The sequence below is a fragment of the Schistocerca gregaria genome, chromosome 1 (assembly GCF_023897955.1).
Source record: "Schistocerca gregaria isolate iqSchGreg1 chromosome 1, iqSchGreg1.2, whole genome shotgun sequence".
Classification (NCBI taxonomy): domain Eukaryota; kingdom Metazoa; phylum Arthropoda; class Insecta; order Orthoptera; family Acrididae; genus Schistocerca; species Schistocerca gregaria.
Genome location: NC_064920.1, coordinates 1,186,538,344 through 1,186,561,304, shown reverse-complemented (window position 1 = coordinate 1,186,561,304; position 22,961 = coordinate 1,186,538,344). Strand labels below are relative to the sequence as shown.

The following is a 22,961-nucleotide window of genomic DNA, read 5'->3' as shown; positions in this document are numbered from 1 at the left end:
ATGGAGAAGATATAAAGAAGTACAGGCCAGCTGATGACACTAATTCTGTCAGAGATGTGTGAAACCTACATTCACAGCAACAGTAATAATGCTTCTAACCAACAAGCAGCTGGAAAACGTTGCATTTTCTCATTTGTCGGATGTCACAACTCCAAAAGCAAAACTACCCCAACCTGAAAATGTACAAAAAAAATTACATGTCAAAGCAAGAGCTTATCTGTCATTTCTATTGTAATTTTTCAATGCAGCAGTCGGGAGAAAATAAAAATGGGCTATTTTTTAGCACCAAACGTTTTCATAGTTGGGTATCGTTATCTAGCTATGGAGCAGGCGGGTACTCCTTAGAGTAGGCTATTTTTCAGCCCAAAATATTTTCATAGTTGGGCTGTTTCTAACTTACTTCGTGATTTTACCTCTATTTACTCTCTTACTTTTTTAACTGCCATAGCAGATTATCACAATACGTATAATTCTGACTCTTCGCTCAAACTACGAGGGCCATTCGGAAAGTAAGATCCGATCAGTTGCGAAATGGATACCACAATGAAAATCAAACCTGTATTTGCAACAGTTTTCTACACCTTCCAAATACTTCTCTGCATAGCTTCCGATCCGACTTTAAAATTTGTCGTAGCGTTCTAACAACTTTCCAGCACCCTCGTCTTAGAAGACAGCCGCCTGTCCTTTCCCCCCTTTTTCTACTCTGGCTGGAAGATCGTCATCTGTGCCAAAATGTTGCCTTCGTAGCCAGCGGTTGATACGAACAGATGTCAATGTAAGAGGGCTCCAAGCCCGCGCTGTGTGATGGGTAATCAAACACTCCCATCTAAAACGTTGCAAGGGCGTCCTCAATACCACTGCAGTGTGTGGCTGAGAATTGTGAAGAAAGAAATGCATGAGAGGTATGTTATGCTGGGTTGCATGAAGTCAAGCGATACCTCGCAGCTGGCACCCATATTTGGCGGGAGACGTTATTTTCTAGTCCTCATTATGTGTTCACTGTGTGCTTAGAACCGTCAAGAGCGATATGATGCCATCAACAGGCATACTGGAGACACTGCCCATCACATCTGTCCAAAGATTCAGCGGATTTTCACTATCGTTACTTTCCGAATAGGCCTTGTAGTTATAGCTCTCCATGTGGTTCAGCAAAAATGTTGCATCCCGCCTTCTTAAACAACCTAATAAACATACTAATAAATTTTAGAAATTGAGTACTAAAGACTAAAAACTGTATGTTCATGGCTGTATGGACCTAAAAGCCATTACATGGACCTCAAAGACATAGGAAAGAACGAATCCTTTCTTCAGTCGTTGATGTAACTATTGTAAGCTGGACTGTGATCTCTTTATACTGTCAGTTAGCTGTGTGTTTTCTTTAGTCTTGAGAGCTTTCGTCTTTACTATAAACTACACTAAGGGCCATTAAAATTGCTACACCAAGAAGAAATGCAGATTCTTCTTCTTCCGTGTCCGGATGCACCAATTATATCTTCCCTTCGCAGTAATTAGCAACGTAGTTTGCTTTGTCATTGACTTTCAAAATATCGTCTTTAGTGCATGTTATAGACATGTCTGGGCAAATTACTAGGTGATACAGTCCTGTATTGCTCCGCATTCACACCTATCGCTATCACTGTAACCCCATTTAAATAGGTTTGATTTGCACCCAGTTACTCCAGTGCGCAACCGGTTTAATGACCTCCAAGTTATAAAATAACGACCTTGATACGCCTGGGCATTGAGTCAAACAGAGCTTGGATGACGTGTACAGGTACAGCTCCCCATGCAGCTTCACCACAATACCACAGTTCATCAAGAGGAGTGACTCGCATATTGTGGCGAGCCAGTTGCTCGGCCACCATTGACCACACTTTTCAGTTGGTGAGAGATCTGGAGAATGTGCTGGCCAGGGCAGCAGTCGAACATTTTCTGTATTCAGAAAGGCCCGTACAGGACCTGCAACATGCGGACGTGCAGTATCCTGCTGAAATGTAGGGTTTCATCGGGATCGAATGAAGGATAGAGCCACGCGTCGTAACACATCTGAAATGTAACGTCCATTGTTCAAAGTGCCGTCAATACGAACAAGAGGTGACCGAGACATGTAACCAATGGCACCCCATGCCATCACACCGAGTGATACGCCTGGATTCATCCAAAAAAAAATACGTTTTGACTTTGGTGCACCCAGGTTCGTCGTTGAGTACACCATCGCAGGCGCTCCTGTCTGTGATGCAGCGTCAAGGGTAACCGCAGACATGGTCTCCGAGGTGATAGTCCATGCTGCTGCAAACGTCGTCGAACTGTTCGTGCAGATGGTTGTTGTCTTGCAAACGTCCCCATCTGTTGACTAAGGGATCGAGACGTGGCTGCACCATCCGCTACAGCCATGCGGATAAGATGGCTGTCATTTCGACTGCTAGAGATACGAGGCCCATGGGATCCAGCACGGCGTTCCGTATTACCCTCCTGAAACAACCGATTCCATATTCTGCTAACAGTCATTGTATCTCGACCAACGGGAGCAGCAATGTCGCGATATTATAAACCGCAATCGCGATATTCTACAATCTGACCTTTGTCAAAGATGGAAACGTGATGGTACGCATCACAACAACGTTTCACCAGGCAACGCCGGTCAACTGCTGTTTGTGTATGAGAAATCGGTTGTAAACTTTCCTCATGTCAGCATGTGTGAATGCTCTGAAAAGCTAATCATTTGCATATCACAGAATCTTCTTCTTGTCGGTTAAATTTCACGTCTGTAACACGTCATCATCGTGGTGTAGCAATTTTAATGGCCAGTAGTGTATATATTTATACTTGGAGAAAATCATTTTAAAAATATTATTTAAATCTCTTTTCTCATTACCATCACTCACGTCTCACCAGTTTACACTTTTACTAGATTCAGAATTCTTCTTGTTGATTCATCGTGTTACATATTTATTATCGTCCAGAAAGTTCTTCATAATGTTATCACAACTTTAACTGCCTTCCGATGTGGAAAAAAACACCTTTCACTTCTACATTCAAGTGCGAACGAAACTGGTATAGGGATGCGTATTCAAATACAGAGTTATGCAAACAGGCAGAATACGGCCCTGTGGGCGGCAAAGCCTTGATAACCCAACAAGTATCTAGCACAGTTGTTAAATCTGTTACTGCTGCTACAATGGCAGGTTATCAGATTTAAGTGAGTTTGAGCGCGGAATTACAGTCGGCGCACGAGGGATAGAACACAGTATACCCGAGGTAGCGATGAAGTAGGGATTTTTCCTGTACGGACATTCACGGGCGTACCGTGAATATCAGGAATCCGGTAAAACATCAAATCTCCGACATAGCTGCGACTGGAACCGGACCATCGACGACTGAAGAGAATCGTTCAACAAGACTGAAGTACAACCCTTTAGCAGATTGCTGCAGATTTCAATGCTGGGCCATCAGAATATATCACTGTGCTAACAATTCAACGAAATATCATTTATATGGGCTTTCGGAGCCGAAGGCCCATTTCTGTACCCTTGATGACTCCACGACACAAAGCTTTACGCCTCACCTGGGCACGTCGACACTGATATTGGACTGTTAGTGGCTGCAAACATGTTGCCACGTCGCTCGACTCTCGTTTCAAATTTTATCGAGCGAATGGACGTGTAAGAGTAAGGAGTCAACCTCATGAATCCATGGCCTCTGCATGTCAACTGGGGAGTGTTTAACCTGGTGGAGCCACTGTAATGGTGTGGGTCGTGTGCAGTTGGTGCGAAATGGGACCCCTGGTATGCCTAGATACGACTCTGACAGGTGTCACGTACGTAAGCATCGTGTCTGACCACTTGCATCCATTCATGTCCATTGTGCATTCCGACAGAGATGGGCTATTCCAGCAGTACAATGTGACACTCCACACGTCCAGGAGTGCTACAGAGTGGCTCCAGGAAGACTCTTCTGAGTTTAAACACTTCCGCTGGTTACCAGAATTCCCAGACATGAACATTATTGGATATATCTGGGATTCCGTGCAACGTGCCGTTCAGAAGAAATCTCACCCCCTCGTACTCTTACGGCTTTATGAACAGCCCTGCAGAATTCATAGTGTCAGTTCCCTCCATCACTACTTCAGACACTAGTCTAATCCATACCACGTCGTGTTGCGGCACTTCTGCATGCTCGCGGGTTGCCCTACACGATGTTAGGAAGGTACACCATTTTCTTTGGCTCTTTAGTATATATCATATACCGTACATAGATTGATTTTTGTGATTATATCCCGCCCAAAGTTGTTTCAATCCCATGTCCATATGTTATTCTCTCACGCACAACTAATTTTTCATAGTACTGTAACACGCCCGGGTGTACAAATGGGTGGGGGTACTTTTTATACTGGTTGTCGTTCCTTGACCGCGCGCCCTGTCCACACCACGTAGCTGGTAAACCGCTGCGGTCGTACTCTCCTGCTCCACACGGCTGCTGGCTTGCCTGAAATTATCTATCGAAATATACAGGCGTGTTTAGGGGAGTCACTCAACATAAAAACACAACACAGTCCTACGTCTGCTATGAACATCTGTATTCTGAGACGATAAGAAATCACAGGTTGTACTGTTTACACTCTAATTCATAAGTCTTTATCCCAATTACTGGTTGATTACCAGTCCACAATATCACTCCGACGAGCGTACGCGTAACCGACACGACGCGGTTGATTCTTGATGATGTGGAAGCCGAATGATCGCACGAAAGTTCTTACGCTCGTCACGCATACACAGATTTCTTTTGGTACCAGTCCTCCTTGACACTGGTAATGATATAACACTGATTATAGAGATTATAATCCAGTTCTCAGTTCTCATTTGTACGAGCGTGCGCGTAACCGTCGCGGCGCGGCTAATTGTTGATAACGCGGAAACGCGATGATCGAACGAGTGTTCTGACGCTCACATCAAGACACTGGCACTTGACTGCACTCTTTTATGGTAACTAATTTTTGCTGATTCACATCAGTTCATTCTGGGAGACCGAACACGGCGCGGATGATTGATGCTGTACGGTACGATACGCAACGAGAGGATACACAAATACGTTATCAGCAGCACTACTCATTTTTAAATTACTTATTCACGCACTTTTCTCTGAATCATTTGCTTATTTTGTCACTTTTTTGTAGTAGCACTTGAAGCATCACCTCAACTTCCATACTAACAATGCCTCTCACATGCAGAGCTACCCACTACACAACATACCAGTTCCGGGCCGCGTGCTCGACACGACAGACGCGGCTGCCCGCAAAGATACTCCACAACCAAGCCAGCGATATAACAGTACGCTTACAGTACGATGTTAGTAAATTAACTAATTAGCATAACTTATTTTACTTACGTGTTTGCCGGCCGCTGTGACCGAGCGGTTGTAGGCGCTTCATTCCGGAACCACGCGGCTGCTACGGTTCGAATCCTGCCTCGGGCATGGATGTGTTTGATGTCCTTAGGTTAGTTAAGTTCACGTAATTCTAAGTCGAGGGGACTGATGACCTCAGATGCTATTTCCCTTAGTGCTTAGAGCCATTTGAACTTACATGTTTGAAGTTAAAATTTGATTCATCAAGCAGAACTCTGTGCTTCATCTATCTTTCTTCATATTGAAGCTTGCAGTTTCTGTTGACACATTTTCAAAGTACTTGAATTACTTTTGAGTAGATTTCATCTTTTACACTTACATCTTTTAATCCAAAAACATTCTAATACATACATATCCCACCACAACTGTGGGCTTTGTCCCCACAAAACATCGTTTCAAAATATTCTGTCCGTAACAGTGTATGATTATATATGTTGTAACAAACGCTCTTTCGTGGATAGCACGAATTAACATGATCATTTAAGAGCAATTTCGGATTCGCAAAGTTTGTTACATAAACTTTGCTCCCTAATGTACGACAGTGTTGAGATATCTGCAAGTCAAATCTTTTACCCATCCACTACCTATGTATCTGGCGTACCGTAGTAATATAATTCACTGTAGGTGGTGATTTCCAGCGTATTATTCTACTGCTGAGTGGACGGTTGGTTGCGAGTAATTGGCCAAACGCGCGAGCGAGCGCGCTCGCCCCTGCGACGCCAGCGCCGCCAGGCTTCTGTGGCACGCGGGTCGCCCGGCGCGGCAGGGGCGGTCATGCATAATGCAGGGCTGCCAACGGTGGCGGATGGTCGCTCTGTGCCGCCAACCCCTCTTAACGTTCAATTATTCTACTGGGGTGCAAAGGCCAGAGGGTATTCAGCGGGATGGCTGAATGTGCAGCGTTCATCCTCTGTTCCAGCCGCTCCGCCGCTCTTTACGGCCCTGCCAGTCGGCTGAATATTAAAAAGTCCCACGTCCTAGCCCGCAATTGCTGCGCTGCAGAGGTACACCGCTGAGAATAAAAGCACGCGAAGGACGGACTCCAGCGCAAAATGTCAGAAGTTACAGATTCGAAATCAGAGCTATCTTGGAACGCTAGATGCTGTGTCATGAATAATGTGCTCCACATTGCAGTGTAAGGTAAAGATGTACAGTTTGTAAATATTGCGATTTTTACACTACTGAAGCAATCACGAACCCACGTGAACTTGTCTCACCTAGATGCTTGCTGCTCTTCATTCAGAACTATAACGAGCAGAATCCTCGTTACACGTAGTCTTTCTGTAACTTTCCGGCTATTTAAAATGAGTTGTGAGGTGTTACACAATCCTTCTTAACCAAATATCCACTCATGGACAGAAATGTCTGTCGAGGTATACTTATACCGAAAAGCATACGTAGTCACTGCAGAAATTTTATTAACATACATGTTTACGCTGGTAGGAGAAGGGCATCTTAATGTCTGGCGACTGTTTAAGCTTTGTTGCGAACAGGATGTGCAGCCATACCATCCTCCTACTTGCTTGATATTTCCATTCTCTTTAGACGAAAAGGGGGCATCTACACAATCAGTAATCCAAAAATTACCGAAGTGGCCATTGTAACCAAGGATTAGATCATACCGGCCTGATGCTATATACATTGAGAAAACCAGTTTCAACTTTTAAGAAGTGTATTAAGAGAAAAAAGAACTTATTTACAGTGCAATTACATGTTACCTGTAAAAATTAAATTACGTAATATAATTATCCCGTTGAACCATCCTTCAGGAGCTCAGCAATCGTTTACTGGTTACGGGCTTGGCTACCCTGTGGTTCCTGAGCTGAGGACTAGCAAGCGCCACCAGTTCTGTCATCGTAAGCTCTTGGCATGCTTCAGCAACCACCGTGCCAAGCGGCCATGGAATGTTGTGTGTCTCAGAAATTGTGGATCTTAGCTTGACCGCCCGGATAGCGGAATAAACCTCTATACAAAAATCTCGATATCAAGGTGCGCTGCCTGCTGATCAGATGTATGGTTTTTGAGGTGGAACAGTCGTCAGCTGGCAATCAGGCAACTTCTGGGGAACCTGCCGCACGTCAGTTGTATAAGTCTTACTCGGGGACGCGGGGCTCTGTCTGAGTGGAGCCTTACTTTCCTAGCTCCTCGTGGGACCGAGATGGGTTCTCCGCAGTTTATCTTCCAGCTTCCAGCGGAATTGAAGGCCACGGGTAGGTAGAAACACCCGCTCAATCAAGAACGCTCCGGACTCCGGAATAATCAGGAATTCTAGTGGGGTTACTAACAGAAGGCATACTGCTGGTCAGAGGGTGTTTTTATTAGTTAAAAGGAAAGAAAGCAGTTTTGACTAAGTGTAACCTTTTGATGTACAAAAGGATTTAGAGGGGATTGTGGGAACTATGAGCTAAGCGGTTACAAAATTGAACACTGTTGATGGAAACATCAAGTTTCCAACAGATGAAGAACCTGCAGTAGGCCAAAACCTTTGGGGAATGCGCCATTGATACTGAACTCCACGCCACATTAAACTACTGTAAAGGTGCTGTCGCGTGCAGAGACCTTGTGAACATCTCCAAAAAAGAATATTTTGAAACTGATGGGAGGCGATCTGATTAAATCCGACTCGTCCTTCCTCATTTTTAATAGCACAAAACTCCCGAGTCATTTAAAGGCAGGTTTTTTTCGCTCAACCTTGCTGCCCTATGTCCCCAACCCAATGTGCTGTTTTAAATGCTAGCGCTTTCTACATAGCACTCTTGGATGTAATGGCAAAGCCACTTGTAGCAAATGTGATAAGTCTACCCACGAAGGGATCAGATGTTTACCTCATCGGGAGTGTGCGAATTGCTCTGGGGTTCACCCTATTATATCTGGAGTAGGAACTGCTGTTTCTTCCTTGAAGAACGTAAGTACTGATCCCCTATGGCGAGACCAAGAAGATTTATAAGACCATGCAACCCCCAACTTTCGCTACCGCCATTGCTTCCGTTGTTGAACAGTCAGTACAGAAAAGCGATGCTGCTACACAAACGGAGGCAGCTAGTGTTATCACTAGGACCTGCGTTTGGTCAGTGTACGTGTGCTGCTGCAATTACTTGTTCAAAGCCTACACTTTCTCAAAAAATTGTAAAAGTCTGAGGTCGCTAGCGTTGCGGAGTCCCCTCCTCCCCCTAGTATTCAGTCTGCCCCACTATCCAGTGCTCCCATTATCACTGCCACGGTTGTGGCTCCGTAGCCTAAACAGGGTAAAAGATCCAAGGCAAAGTGTCCCCCACCGTCGGAGTCGGGAAGAAACAGTCCGACGATGTCGACGTGATACTATCTGACGTCTCTCTTGATTCTTCGGTAGAGCTAACGGAACTTGATGTGAGACTGGGGGAATCACCCTTCCCCGAGACTGAGCCTCCACACTTTATGGGCTCCCCTTCCCCGTGGAAAGAAAGGGTGAAAGTGCAAACCCCGTGGTAGATGTCTCACATATGACAGTGGAACAGTAATGGGTTCAGGACACATGTGGAAGAACTGAAACTGCTAGTGCATAAAAGTCATCTATGCCTGTGTTTACAAGAAACATTTTAAACCCACTGACACCCCCTTACTATGTGGCTATACCCTTCACCGAAAGGATGACCTAATTGGAGACAGAGCCAAGGGAAAGGTTGCTGTGTTCTTCAATGACGTGCATCTCTCCTCTGCTCTCCCCCCCTCCCCCCCCCCCCCCTCCTTCGGCTACTGACCTGCGCTGTTAGTAATAGTTTATCCTGCAGTGAAGTAGAAGTGGATAGTTCCTGTGAATTATTATGGGTGGAGGTTACAGTCAACAAACGAGCTAGGTTAATAATTGGCTCCTTTTACCGACCTCTCGACTCAGCAGCATAACTGGCGGAACAACTGAGAGAAAATCTGGACTAAATTTCACATAAATTTCCTCAGCATGTTATAGCCTTAGGTGGAGATTTCAATTTACCAGATATAGACTAGGACACTCAGATGTTTAGGAGGGGTGGTAGTGAAAGAGCATCGAGTGACAGTATACTGAGCGCACTATCCAAAAATTACCTCGCGCAATTAAACAGAGAACCGACTCGTGGAGATAACATCTTGGACCTACTGATAAGTAACAGACCCGAACTTTTCGACTCTGTAAGCGCAGAACAGGGAAACAGTGATCATAATGCCGTTGCAGCATCCCTGAATATGGAAGTAAATGGGAATATAAAAAAAAGGGAGGAAGGTTTGTCTGTTTAGCAAGAGTAATATAAGGCAGATTTCAGACTACCTAACAGATCAAAACGAAAATTTCTCTTCCGACACTGACAATGTTGAATATTCATGGAAAAAGTTCAAAGCAATCGTAAAATGCGTTTTAGACAGGTATGTGCCGAGTAAAACTGTGAGGGACGGGAAAAACCCACCGTGGTTCAAGAACAGAGTTAGGAAACTACTGCGAAAGAAAAGAGAGGAGCTTCACTGCAAGTTTAAACGCAGCCAAAACCTCTCAGACAAACAGAAGCTAAACAATGCCAAAGTTAGCGTAAGGAGGGCTATGGGTGAAGCGTTCACTGAATTCGAAAGTAAAATTCTATGTACCGATTTGACAGAAAATCCTAGGAAGTTCTGGTCTTACGTTAAATCAGTAAGTGGCTCGAAACAACATATCCAGACACTCCGGGATGATAATGGCATTGAAGCAGAGGATGACACGAGTAAAGCTGAAATACTAAACACCTTTTACCAAAACTGTTTCACAGAGGAAGACCGCACTGCAGTTCCTTCTCTAAATCCTCGACAAACGAAAAAATGTCTGACATCGAAATAAGTGTCCAAGGAATAGAAAAGCAACTGAAATCACTCAACAGAGGACAATCCACTGGACCTGACAGGATACCATTTCGATTCTACACAAAGTACGCGAAAGAACTTGCCCCCCTTCTGACAGCCGTGTACCGCAAGTCTCTAGAGGAACGAAACATTCTAAATGATTGAAAAACAGCACAGACAGTCCCAGTCTTCAAGAAGGGTCCTCGAGCAGATGCGCAAAACTATAGACCTATATCTCTGACATCGATTCTGTTGTAGAATTTTACAACATGTTTGTTGCTCGGGTATCATGTCATTTCTGGAAACCCAGAATCTACTCTGTAGGAATCTACATGGATTCCGGAAACAGCGATCGTGTGAGACCCAACTCGCTTTATTTGTTCATGAGACCCAGAAAATATTAGGTAAAAGCTCCCAGGTAGATGCCATTTTTCTTGTCTTCCGGAAGGCGTTCGATACAGTTCCGCACTGTCACCTGATAAACAAAGTAAGAGCCTATGGAATATCAGACCATCTGTGTGGCTGGATTGATGAGTTTTTAGCAAACAGAACTCAGTATGTTGTTCTCAATGGAGAGACATCTACAGACGTTACAGTAACCTCTGGCGTGCCACAGGGGAGTGTTATGTGACCATTGCTTTTCACAATATGTATAAATGACCTAGTAGATAGTGTCGGAAGTCCCATGCGGCTTTTCGCGGACGATGCTATACTATACAGAGAAGATGTAGCATTAGAAAATTGCAGTGAAATGCAGGAAGATCAGCAGCGGATAGGCACTTGGTGTAGGGACTGGCAACTGACCCTTAACATAGACAAATGTAATGTATTACGAATACATAGAAAGAAGGATCCTTTATTGTATGATTATATGATAGCCGAAAAAACACTGGTAGCAGTTACTTCTGTAAAATATCTGGGAGTATGCGTGCGGAACGATTTGAAGTGGAATGATCATACTAAATTAATTGTTGGTAAAGCGGGTGCCAGACTGAGATTCATTGGGAGAGTCCTTAAAAAATGTAGTCCATCAACAAAGGAGGTGGCTTACAAAACACTCGTTCGACGTATACTTTAGTATTGCTCATCAGTGTGGGATCCGTACCAGGCCAGGTTGACAGAGGAGATAGAGAAGATCCAAAGTAGAGCGGCGCGTTTCGTCACAGGGTTATTTGGTAAGCGTGATAGCGTTACGTAGATGTTTAGGAAACTCAAGTGGCAGACTGTGCAAGAGAGGCGCTCTGCATCACGGTGTAGCTTGCTGTCCAGGTTTCGAGAGGGTGCGTTTCTGGATGAGGTATCGAAAATATTGCTTCCCCCTACTTGTACCTCCCGAGGAGATCACGAATGTAAAATTAGAGAGATTAGAGCGGGCACGGAGACTTTCCGGCAGTCGTCCTTCCCGCGAACCATACGCGACTGGAACACGAAATGGAGGTAATGACAGTGGCACGTAAAGTGCCCTCCGCCACACACCGTTGGGTGGCTTGCGGAGTATAAATGTAGATGTAGATGTAGACAGAGTTATAAGTATGTATCGAAATAATCAGCAAACCAATTACATAAAAGAAATTTAACTTTTTTAACCCGTTTCAGGCACTTAGTGCACTTCTATAGAAGGTTATAGCTATCGCATCATTTGCCAGTGTCAACAATAATATGCATGCAGTGTATTGCTGCTGTCGTAGATATGGTTCATACTACATGTACAAATATGGTGTAAAGAAGCAAAACAACAAATGCAGACATCATGCCAGCATTGGAGCTAATCGGCTAATGGATGTAAAGCGGGAGATCCGGGTTCGTGTCCCGTTCTGACACAAATTTTCATTGTCATCAGTTCATTATACACCTGAAGGTTGTCCTATTCGCACCTGCGAATTCATAACATGTACCCTAATAATGGCTACATTTCGGCGATAGAGAGAGCCCACAAGGTTTTGTTTCGGGTATGCTACATCCGGCTGAGACCGAAGAGCTACCAAATTGTCGGATATATTACCCACACATTTTCTGTGTGATTAAGATCGACTGATATAGCGGGCCAGTACATATGCAATACGGCACCTGGATGTTCATCAGCCCAGGAATGTATGCATCCAGCCCTGTGAATAAAGTTGCCGTCACTTTTGGAACACGTGAGTTTCTATAGCATATTCATAATTTGGTTATTGAAAATGTTGAAGTAAACATCCTTGTTCATGGGTACGGTTACCAAATGACAGGACCCAAATCATAGTTCAAAAACTAGACCCAAAATATCACAGTACCCCCTCAGGCCTAAACTATACCCTCCAGATATTGCAGGTTAAATGCCTCATTTAAAAGTCGGTGCACTCAGCTCCTTGAATCAGCTGAAAAGAGGGGTAGACTGAGTTGGACAACACTGCGTTCATACGGTTAGCTACTGTCCAGTTCTTGTATTCTTCGACGTTTAGCTTTATGTGTCCTGTGAGAACGGCCTTTTGATAGGTATCAGTCCATTGCATGAAATTTCATTCACTATGTTCGCTCGGAAGATGGTTGAGATACGTCTGCATTTACCGAGAGTAGCAATTGCTTTTTCGGCGGTTTCGACTGAAGACGTTGAGCATAAACTACTATCGGGACGTTACACGCCTCTTTCGGCTACGATCTGTCTAAGGCCATTGTTCTTACGGTGTGTAACATGGCTGCGAGCAACAAACCATTCCTTGTAGACAAGTTGATCAGCCCAATTTGAAACACCAACAAATTGGGCAACTTCATCCACGGCGTGATCTAGGGCATGTCGAATCAAAATAGATTCTTTCGATTATTCTGTCATATCTTCAAGGCGACTCATCTTACTGCCCTGGTTCCATACACACGACGGCATATACAGGTTGCTCCATTCATAGTGACCGGGCCAAATATCTCACGAAATAAGCGTCAAACGAAAAAACTACAAAGAACGAAACTCGTCTAGCTTGAAGAGGGAAACCAGATGACGCTATGGTTTGCCCGCTAGATGGCGCTGCCATAGGTCAAACGGATATCAACAGAGTTTTTTTAAGTATGAACCCCATTTTTATTACATATTCATGTAGTACGTAAAGAAATATGAATATTTAGTTGGACCACTTTTTTCGCTTTCTGATAGGTGGCGCTGTAATAGTCACAATCATGTAAGCACGTGGTATCACGTAACATTCCGCTAGTGCGGACGGTATTTGCTTAGTGATACATTATCCGTGTTAAAATGGACCGTTTACCAATTGCTGTAAAGGTCGATATTGTGTTGATGTATGGCTATTGTGATCAAAATGCCCGACGGGCGTGTGCTATGTATGCTGCTCGGTATCCTGGACGACATCATCCAAGTGTCCAGACCGTTCGCCGGATAGTTACGTTATGTAAGGAAACAGCAAGTGTTCAGCTACATGTGAAATGTCAACCGCAACCTATATTATGGGAGGAAGGATAATTGGCCCCCATTTTATCGATGGCGATCTAAATGGTGCAATGTATGCTAATTTCCTATATAGTGTTCTACCGATGTTACTACAAGATGTTTCACTGCATGACAGAATGGCGATGTACCTCCAACACGTTGGATGTCCGGCACATACCTCGAGTGTGGTTGAAGCAGTAATGAATAGTATATTTTATAACAGGTGGATTGGTCCTCGAAGCACCATACCATAGCCCGCACGCTCACCGCATCTGACGTCCTCGGATTTCATTCTGTGGGGAAAGTTGAAGGATATTTACTATCGTAATCCAACGACAACGCCTGACGACATGCGTCAGCGCATTGTCAATGCATGTGCGAACATTACAGAAGGCGAACTACTCGCTGTTGAGACGAATGTCGTTACACGTATTGCCAAATGCATTGAGGTTGACGGACATCATTTTGAGCATTTCTTGCATTAATGTGGTCTTTACAGGTAATCACGCTGTAACAGCATGCGTTCTCAGAAATGAAAAGTTCACTAAGGTACATATATCACATTGGAACAACTGAAATAAAATGTTCTACGTTCTATATTTTAATTTAAAAAAGCTACCTGTTCGTCTAAAATTGTGAGCCATATTATTGTGACTATTACAGCGGTATCTATCACAAAGCGAAAAAACTGGTCCAACTAAAACATTCATATTTCTTTACGTACTACACGTGTATGTAATTAAAAATGGGGGTTCCTATTTAAAAAAAAAAACGCTGTTGATATACGTTTGATCTATGGCAACGCCATCTAGCGGGCCAACCATAGCGCCATCCGGTTTCCCCCTTCAAGCGAGATAAGTTTCTTTCTTTGTAGTTTTTTCGGTTGACCCTTGTTTCGTGAGATATTTGGCCCGGTCACTATCAAAGGACCACCCTGCATACTTCAAAAAAATAAGTTACACGTGATTATGGCAAGTCAGGTAATTTGTACGGAATGTTGCACTGCACTTGAAAGTGACACAGATACAAGATTTTTCAGTATAGTAAAAAGGTCTCTGTAAACAACAGTGGCAACGTTCTACGAATTGTTCAGTTGCTCGACCACAGAAGTCCGCTCCCTGGCCACAGAGTCATTCGAGAACCGCTATGCGAACGCCTTCATCGTTGAAATCCTCCCCCCTCCCCCCCTTCCCTTCCAGATGTTCTTTCAGCTTGCCCAAAATATGAAAATCGAATTGTGCGAGACTTGAACCTTATGGCGGATGCTTCCAGACCTCCCTTCGAAAACTTTCAAGGAACGCTTGTCTTGTGCGCATCGTTCGTCTTGTTGAATTGTTGTGCAGGAGAGCAACGCCTTTGTTTACCTTTGCACACCTCTTGTTCTTTCTGGCGTTGCGCAATGATGCCAGTGATGCACAGCACTAATCACCATAAATGGTTCTGCCATTTGCTGTAAACTCTGTGTAGGCAACTCCTTCGGAACTCAACAAAACGGTGGCCATGACCTTCCATGCTGACAGCACAACTTCTCATTTCTTCCGCGCAGAGGAGGAAGTGTTTCTCCACTCCACACAGGCTCTCTCTGTTGCACGTGCGAAATGTTGGACCCGTTTCTCACCGTGGATAGTAATACGCCCTGGGAAGTTATTGCCTTCTACTAAGTAAAGCTCAAGGAAGTCCAGAGACGCCATAAACCTTACGCCTTTGTGTACGGGTGGCAGCGATAGAGAAACCCAGCGAGCACAATTTCCGATACTGAAGACGATCTCGGACTATATGACGTACACTGCCCATAGAGATGCGCATCTGCTGAGCAGTTTCCAGATAACCGCTCTGTGATTGCTGAGGATCAGTTCTTCTATCGCCTGGACATTGTCATCTGTGGTCAATGTAGACAGCCTTCCTCTTCGATCAGCATCTCCCACGCCTGTGCGGCCTTGGTCAAATTGTTGACACTATTTCACTACAGCTGGACGTGGCACTGCGTGTGGTCCATACACGCCAAAATATCACCGTGAATCTGTGTGCAGTTTAGTTTTGCCGACAAGAATCTGTCTGTCCCTGGAGTACGTTCCCAACTGCAGCGTCATTTCACTCGCACACTGTTTTCCACTTGTTATTCATATCACAGCAGAGCTGTATCTCCAGGAAACCCAGAACATTGTACTCTCTTCTGACAATGCGCAATGATCTTGGCCTGGGCCATGTGTAACTTACTTCCTGAAGTCACTACGTTCAGGATGTCCCACAAAGAGGTTTACGCAGCTTGAACTTTACTAACGCAAACAAAAATAACAAAAACCCCGAATTTTTTAATAACATAGTTGGTCATGACATTAAGGATGATTTTTTTACTGTTGGAGATGTTCCAAATGTGCTCCATCGGCTGCAGTACAGCTTCTGCAACGCTATGGAATAAATCGACACATATGTGTTACGGTTGCCATTGGAGTGGATTCACAGGCAGTAATAAATCGCCTCTCTCATGTCATGCAGCAAACGTGGCTTTGTGGTGAAGACAGTGTCCTTAATAATTCTCCAGAGAAAGATTCCCAACGGCTTTAGATCGACAGATGCGGGTGGAAACTCAACACTTCCTCATCGGCCCACCCCTGTCTCAACAAATGTTTCATATAGAAATTGCCACACGTCTCGTCGAAAAAGGCTCTTCGTCTCGGCACAGTTGATGAACAGCTTATACAGTTCGTTCCTTCAACACAGTAAGATACTTTTCATCTGTCACTGTTCCTCCAAAACAGAGTCGCCCTGGACGTCCTCTGACATACCACACCACACTGGCAACCGACAAAGATTAACAGCTCGTTCTTCCGTAACGTGTGGATTATGTGTTGCCCAGTACAGTTATGATGACGGCATTCAATTTAAACGTCGCCTTATTAGACCAATCAATGTTATTCATCATCGCAAATCCATTCACAAAATTGGAGGTGCCTTTTCGGATCGTCCTCATTCAGCGCTTGAAGCACTCCAGGAATGCGGATTTTCAGCTTTGCTTACTTGAAAATGCTATGGAAACTTGATTTGTTTACACCTGATTCAAGCGTGGCTTGCCGTGTGGACTTCTTTCGGAATCTTATGAAAGTTAGTACCATTGCGTCCACTCCTCTTTCGTCCGCTACTGGTTTGTTCCTGCCACACTGTCTCTTCTCCAGGTCACGCACACTTCCTTCCCACTTAAATGTGTCGTGTATTTTCGTTATTGTTACACGTGACGTTGGTGCAGTATCAAACTCTGCCTGCCACCGTCTCTGCAATTCTTTCGTGTTTCCACACTTCCAACCAACGCGGTAAGCACACAGCCATCGGGTTACAAATAACTGTTTGCTACACTGACCTAGGTTTCGATGCACCTTGGAATGTCTTCATCAAAAGTAACTTTTAAGAAATCGTAAAGTTACATTTGCGAGAAAGCAATGTTGAAAGTTTCGAACATATATGCTCAAGTCAAAAATTAATTTTTTTTTAGATTAAATGGGGCCCCTCCACGTCCACACCAACGTGGTGACCAGACCAAAAGTTCTACTGTCACCTCCGTAAACATGTTAGTTTTTTTTTTAATCAGGCGTCACAGGATGCGGGCTGTGATGTTGTCCATGCGCTTGAGTAAGATTACTCATTAACATGGTCCATCGGGAGATAGAAGTGGTCGAAAACGATTGAAGGGTAGCGGTTGTAAGGGCAGAGGAAAAAAAGTGCCAAGGCCAGCGCCAAGGGAAAAATACCTCTGCGACAGTAGGACGGGTAGTAAGGGCAGTAGCGGCTTGCTATCTGCGACAGTGCATGCAAGGTGTGGTTGTGTTAGTTCGAGGTATCGTGCATCGTTACCTTTGTCGTTGCGGAAGCTCGTTGCGGCGCTTGCTGCAGTTGCTGCGTCCCTGCAACAGTTCAAGGTCGTTGTAGATTAGTGGGCGATCGGTCATAGATCGGCTCACAGACGGTGTAGGGGGTGTGTGTGGCTGGTTTGCGTGCTGTGTACAGTACGGTTTCCCTGCGGTTGCCAGATTTTCGGCTGGTCGCACATCTGGGTTCCCAGTAATAACTGTGTTGCAGGGGCTCGCCAGTACTGTCGTGTTAGCGTTCTATGGACCATAGATGTTTAGTTCCTAGCCAGTAGTGTCTTAAACACTTTAAAGCCTCTGGCACGTATGCCTTGCTAGGAACAACCTCAGGAGTTGTTGATGTTCTTCCTAGCAAGGCGTACGTGCCATAAGCTTGAATATGTTTAATTTTAATTTTTGACTTGAGCATACTTGCTCAAAACTATGACGATAGCTTTCTCGCAATGTAACTTTACGGTTTCTTAAAATTTAATTCTGATGAAGACATCCTTAGAGGTGTCAAAACCTAGATCATTGTACGAAACAGTTATATGCAACCGGTTGGCTGTGTGAACCCAATGCTGAACTTATATAAGGTTGATGAGAGACAGACATGTTTCACCTTGTAATACTTTAAAATCAACTTTCTTCGCTCCAAGCCCAAGTTCCAGCCGTTTTGTTATTTACGTGTAGTTACTGGCAACTGAAAATAAACAAAAAAAATTAATGGCTACGCACCCAAGTCATGAGAGTCACGAGAGGCGTTCAAAAAGTAACGCAACACATTATTTGCCGGCCAGTTTAGGTTAAAAAATGCAGAATTTGTTGTAGGACATCGTGGAATATTCCCGTTTCAGCCCCTTTCATGACGTTCTGATAGGTGGCGGTGCTATACATAGCTATCAAAATGGCGTCTGTCACTGAAGTGAGTTTTAAGCGGAGAGGTGGCATTGCGTTTCCTTTGGCGGGAAACCAGAGAATCGTAGATATTCATAGGCGTTTGCAGAATGTCTACGGACGTCTAGTAGTGGACAAAAACACGATGAATCGTTGAGCGAGGCATCTGTCATCATCACAACAAGGTTGCGCGTTTCCGACCGATGTCACGCATACCATTCGGTAGCACACACCTGTGACTCTTGCAATGTTAGAACATTTGGACACTCTCATTCGAGACGATCATCGGATCACAATCGAAACAAACTCGCGTCAGAAGTGGACGTTTCTGTTGGTAATACTGACACACTTGTCCACCATTTGGCTTTCCTCGACGCGTAACAGATGATGGTGATGGTGGTTAGTGTGTAACGTCCCGTCGACAACGAGGTCATTAGAGACGGAGCGCAAGCTCAGTTTTGGGAAGGATTGGGAAGGAAATCGGTTTTGCCCTTTTAAAGGAACCATCCCAGCATTTGCCTGAAACGATTTAGGGAAATCACGGAAAACCTAAATCAGGATGGCCGAACAGAAGAGCATAAAGAGCAACGAAGGACCGACTGTACTGAACTGCCTGCGCATTACGAGGCTCACCATGACGTATTTGTAGAATATCGTCACAGGCGATGAAACATGGGTTCATTACTTGAAACCAGAAACAAAAAACATGGACTGGTGCCGCGCTCATCTGCTCGGAAGAAAAAGTTGAAAGCCGCACCATCAGCTGGTGAAGTCACGTCAATGGCCTTCTAGGACACTGAAGGGGTTATTCTCTTTGATGCTATCCCTCGTGGTGCAACTATGAACTCTAAAGTGTATTTTGCTACTCTCAGGAAATTGAAGAAATTACTTCAGCGTGTTCGTCACCACAAACGTACAAACGAGCTTCTCCTTCCCCTTGCCAATGCAAGGCATCAGACCAAGCTGTGCACCCGAGAGCAGCTCACAACCCTTCATTGGACTGTTCTTCCTCATCCACCCCACGACCCAAATCTCGCATCTTCCGAAAAAAATGGTTCGAATGGCTGTGAGCGCTATGGGACTTATCATCTTAGGTCATCAGTCCCCTAGAACTTAGAACTACTTAAACATAACCAACCTAAGGACATCACACACATCCATGCCCAAGGCAGGATTCGAACCTGTGACTGTAGCAGTTGCACAATTCCAGACTGAAGCCCCTAGAACCACTCGGCCACACCGGTCGGCTCATCTTTCGACTTCCATCAGTTTAGCCCAATGAAGGTTATACTCCACAGGAAGTAGTACGTGGATGATGCGGAGATTGTTGTTGCAGTAAGATAATGGCTCCGACGTCGACCTGTGGAGTGGTACCATGTAGACATACAGACCCTCGCAGTAAGGTAGTGTAACACCGTCACATTGAACAAAAAAAAAAAGGTTCAAATGGCCCTGAGCACTATGGGACTTAACATCTATGGTCATCAGTCCCCTATAACTTAGAACTACTTAAACCTAACTAACTACGAACAACACACAACACCCAGTCATCACGAGGCAGAGACAATCCCTGACCCCACCGGGAATCGAACCCGGGAACGCATTGAAAGCAGATAATGTTTAAAAATAGGGTTTTATAGCCAAAAGAGCTGGAATAATATGATGTATTGCAATTCTGAATAAAACCAATCTGCTCTCATAAAAATAATGTGCTCCGTTACTTATTGGGTGTCCCACGTAATAAAAACTGGATGAAGTTGTCATTAACACCCGCTCAGGGTTATTAAAGTTCAAACAGTGAAACTCCTTTGTGGGACACCCTGCAAGTTGTATCATTGCCATGGCGTCAGCAGTAGAGGGACCATCACAGCTTGCTTACGGTTCTTACACCACCTGCAGTGCTCCAAAGCGTCCAGTATGCTAATATTTAGTGCTTTGTCATTAGTTGGCGAGGCCACATCTTGACAATTAATGGAGACCTTCTGCCGGCAGACACGGTGCCGGAGCTGCAGTCGACGTTCATCGAGCAGGCGCTGAGCCCGGGACCGCCCGTGTCGCTGCGCTGCTCGGCCGCCGGCAGCCCGCCCCCGCAGTTCACCTGGAGGCTGGACGGCCAGGCGCTCACCGCCGCCAGGCTGGGCCACAGGTGAGCCAGCTGGTCTGACTGGCCGAGTGGATGTGGGGCTGAGTACCGGCTAGCTTGAGAGAGATATGGAATTGGGTTGAAAATATCCTGATATACTGGGCGCGACCGCCACGGTCGCAGGTTCGAATCCTGCCTCCGGCAGGGATGTGTGTAGTGTCCTTAGGTTAGTTAGGTTTAAGTAGTTCTAAGTTCTAAGGGACTGATGGCCTCAGATGTTAAGTCACATAGTGCTCAGAGCCATTTGAACCATACTGGGTGCCAGCACACTATCCTTCACAGCACATCATATTTCAAGCATATGCAAAGTTTTGCATCTTCCTTTCAATGTTCAAACATCTAAAATTATGCAACTGACGGAACGGAGAAAACGTAGTTATGAGTACAATGTAGTGCTCACCACAATTTCCCGATTGCGCCTTGTTATACAGGGTGTTACAAAAACGTACGGCCAAACTTTCAGGAAACATTCCTCACACACAAATACAGAAAAAATGTTACGTGGACATGTGTCCGGAAACGATTAATTTCCATGTTAAAGCTCATTTTAGTATCGTCAGTATGTACTGTACTTCCTCCATTTACCGCCAGTTGGCCCAATTGATGGAAGGTAATGTTGACTTGCGTTGACATGCGACTCATTGCTCTACACTACTACCATCAAGCACATCAGTACGTAGCATCAACAGGTTAGTGTTCATCACGAACGTGGTTTTGCAGTCAGTGCACTGTTTACAAATGCGGAGTTGGCAGATGCCCATTTGATGTATGGATTAGCACGGGGCAATAGCCGTGGCGCGGTACGTTTCTATCGAGACAGATTTCCAGAACGAAGGTGTCCCGACAGGAAGACGTTCGAAGAAATCGATCGGCGTCTTAGGGAGCACGGAACATTCCACCCTGTGACTCGCGACTGGGGAAGACCTAGAACGACGAGGACACGTGCAATGGACGAGGCAATTCTTCGTGCAGTTGACGATAACACTAATGTCAGCGTCAGAGAAGTTGCTGCTGTGCAAGATAACGTTGACCACGTCACTGTATGGAGAGTGCTACGGGAGAACCAGTTGTTTCCGTACCATGTACAGCGTGTGCAGGCACTATCAGCAGCTGATTAGCCTCCACGGGTACACTTCTGCGAATGGTTCATCCAACAATGTGTCAATCCTCGTTTCAGTGCAAATGTTCCCTTTACGGATGAGGCTTCATTCCAAAGTGATCAAATTCTAAATTTTCACAATCAACATGTGTGGGCTGACGAGAATAAGCGCGCAATTGTGCAATCACGTCATCAACACAGATTTCCTGCGAACGTTTGGGCAGGCATTGTTGGTAATGTCTTGATTGCACCCCATGTTCTTCCACCTATGCTCAATGGAGCACGTTATCATGATTTCATACGGGATACTCTACCTGTGCTGCTAGAACATGTGCCTTTACAAGTACGACACAACATGTGGTTCATGCAAGATGGAGCTCCTGCACATTTCAGTCGAAGTGTTCGTACGCTTCTCAACAACAGATTCGGTGACCGATGGATTGGCAGAGGCGGACCAATTCCATGGCCTCCACGCTCTCCTGACTTCAACCATCTCGACTTTCATTTATGGGGGCATTTGAAAGCTCTTGTCTACGCAACCCCGGTACCAAATGTAGAGATTCTTCGTGCCCGTATTGTGGACGGCTGTGATACATTACGCCATTCTCCAGGGCTGCAACAGCGCATCAGGAATTCCATGCGACGGAGGGTGGATGCATCTACCCTCGCTAACGGAGGACATTTTGAATATTTCCCATTAACAAAGTGTTTGAAGTCACGCTGGTACGTTCTGTTGCTGTGTGTTTCCATTCCATGATTAATGTGATTTGAAGAGAAGTAATAAAATGAGCTCTAAGATGGAAAGTAAGCGTTTCCGGACACATGTCCACATAACATATTTTCTTTCTTTCTGTGTAAGGAATGTTTCCTGAAAGTTTGGCTGTACCTTTTTGTAATACCCTGTATAGTGTGGTTATACAGTGATGAGCCTAAACCTTATGACCACCTCCTTAGTAGCTTGTTTGTCCGTCTTTGAAACGAAATACATCACTCATTCTGCGCATCAGACATCCGACAGTTTGTTGTTAGGTTTGTGGGTGTATGTGGTATTGTCTACGCACACGATACGTAATTCGCGTAAATAACGGGTCGCCGATTTGCGTACGCGGTGGTGACGGCCCGGGTGGCTTCCATAAAATTTACATCAGACGAATTTTATCGTCGAGACATCAGTGTAAGTTTACTGTAATGTTCCCCAAACCACTGTAGCATAGTTCTGGCTCCGAGATACGGACAGTTATGCATATTCTGACTCTTCAAGCTTTCCCGGCGGATGTGTTGTAAATGGTCTTGACGGATTTTCCGCCGGATTACGATGTGCAAATTCCGCAATATTTCCTCGGAGCA

General features: G+C 44.9%; 1 protein-coding gene across 1 annotated transcript in view; it reads left to right on the top strand.

Moving 5' to 3' along the window:
* Positions 1–22,961, top strand: part of LOC126298023 (Down syndrome cell adhesion molecule-like protein Dscam2) — a 632,609-nt gene that overhangs the window by 400,080 nt on the left and 209,568 nt on the right. Inside the window, exon 9 of the mRNA XM_049989376.1 lies at positions 20,365–20,518. Within this exon, the coding sequence (XP_049845333.1) occupies positions 20,365–20,518 (154 nt within the window). The remainder of the gene's footprint in view (positions 1–20,364; positions 20,519–22,961) is intronic.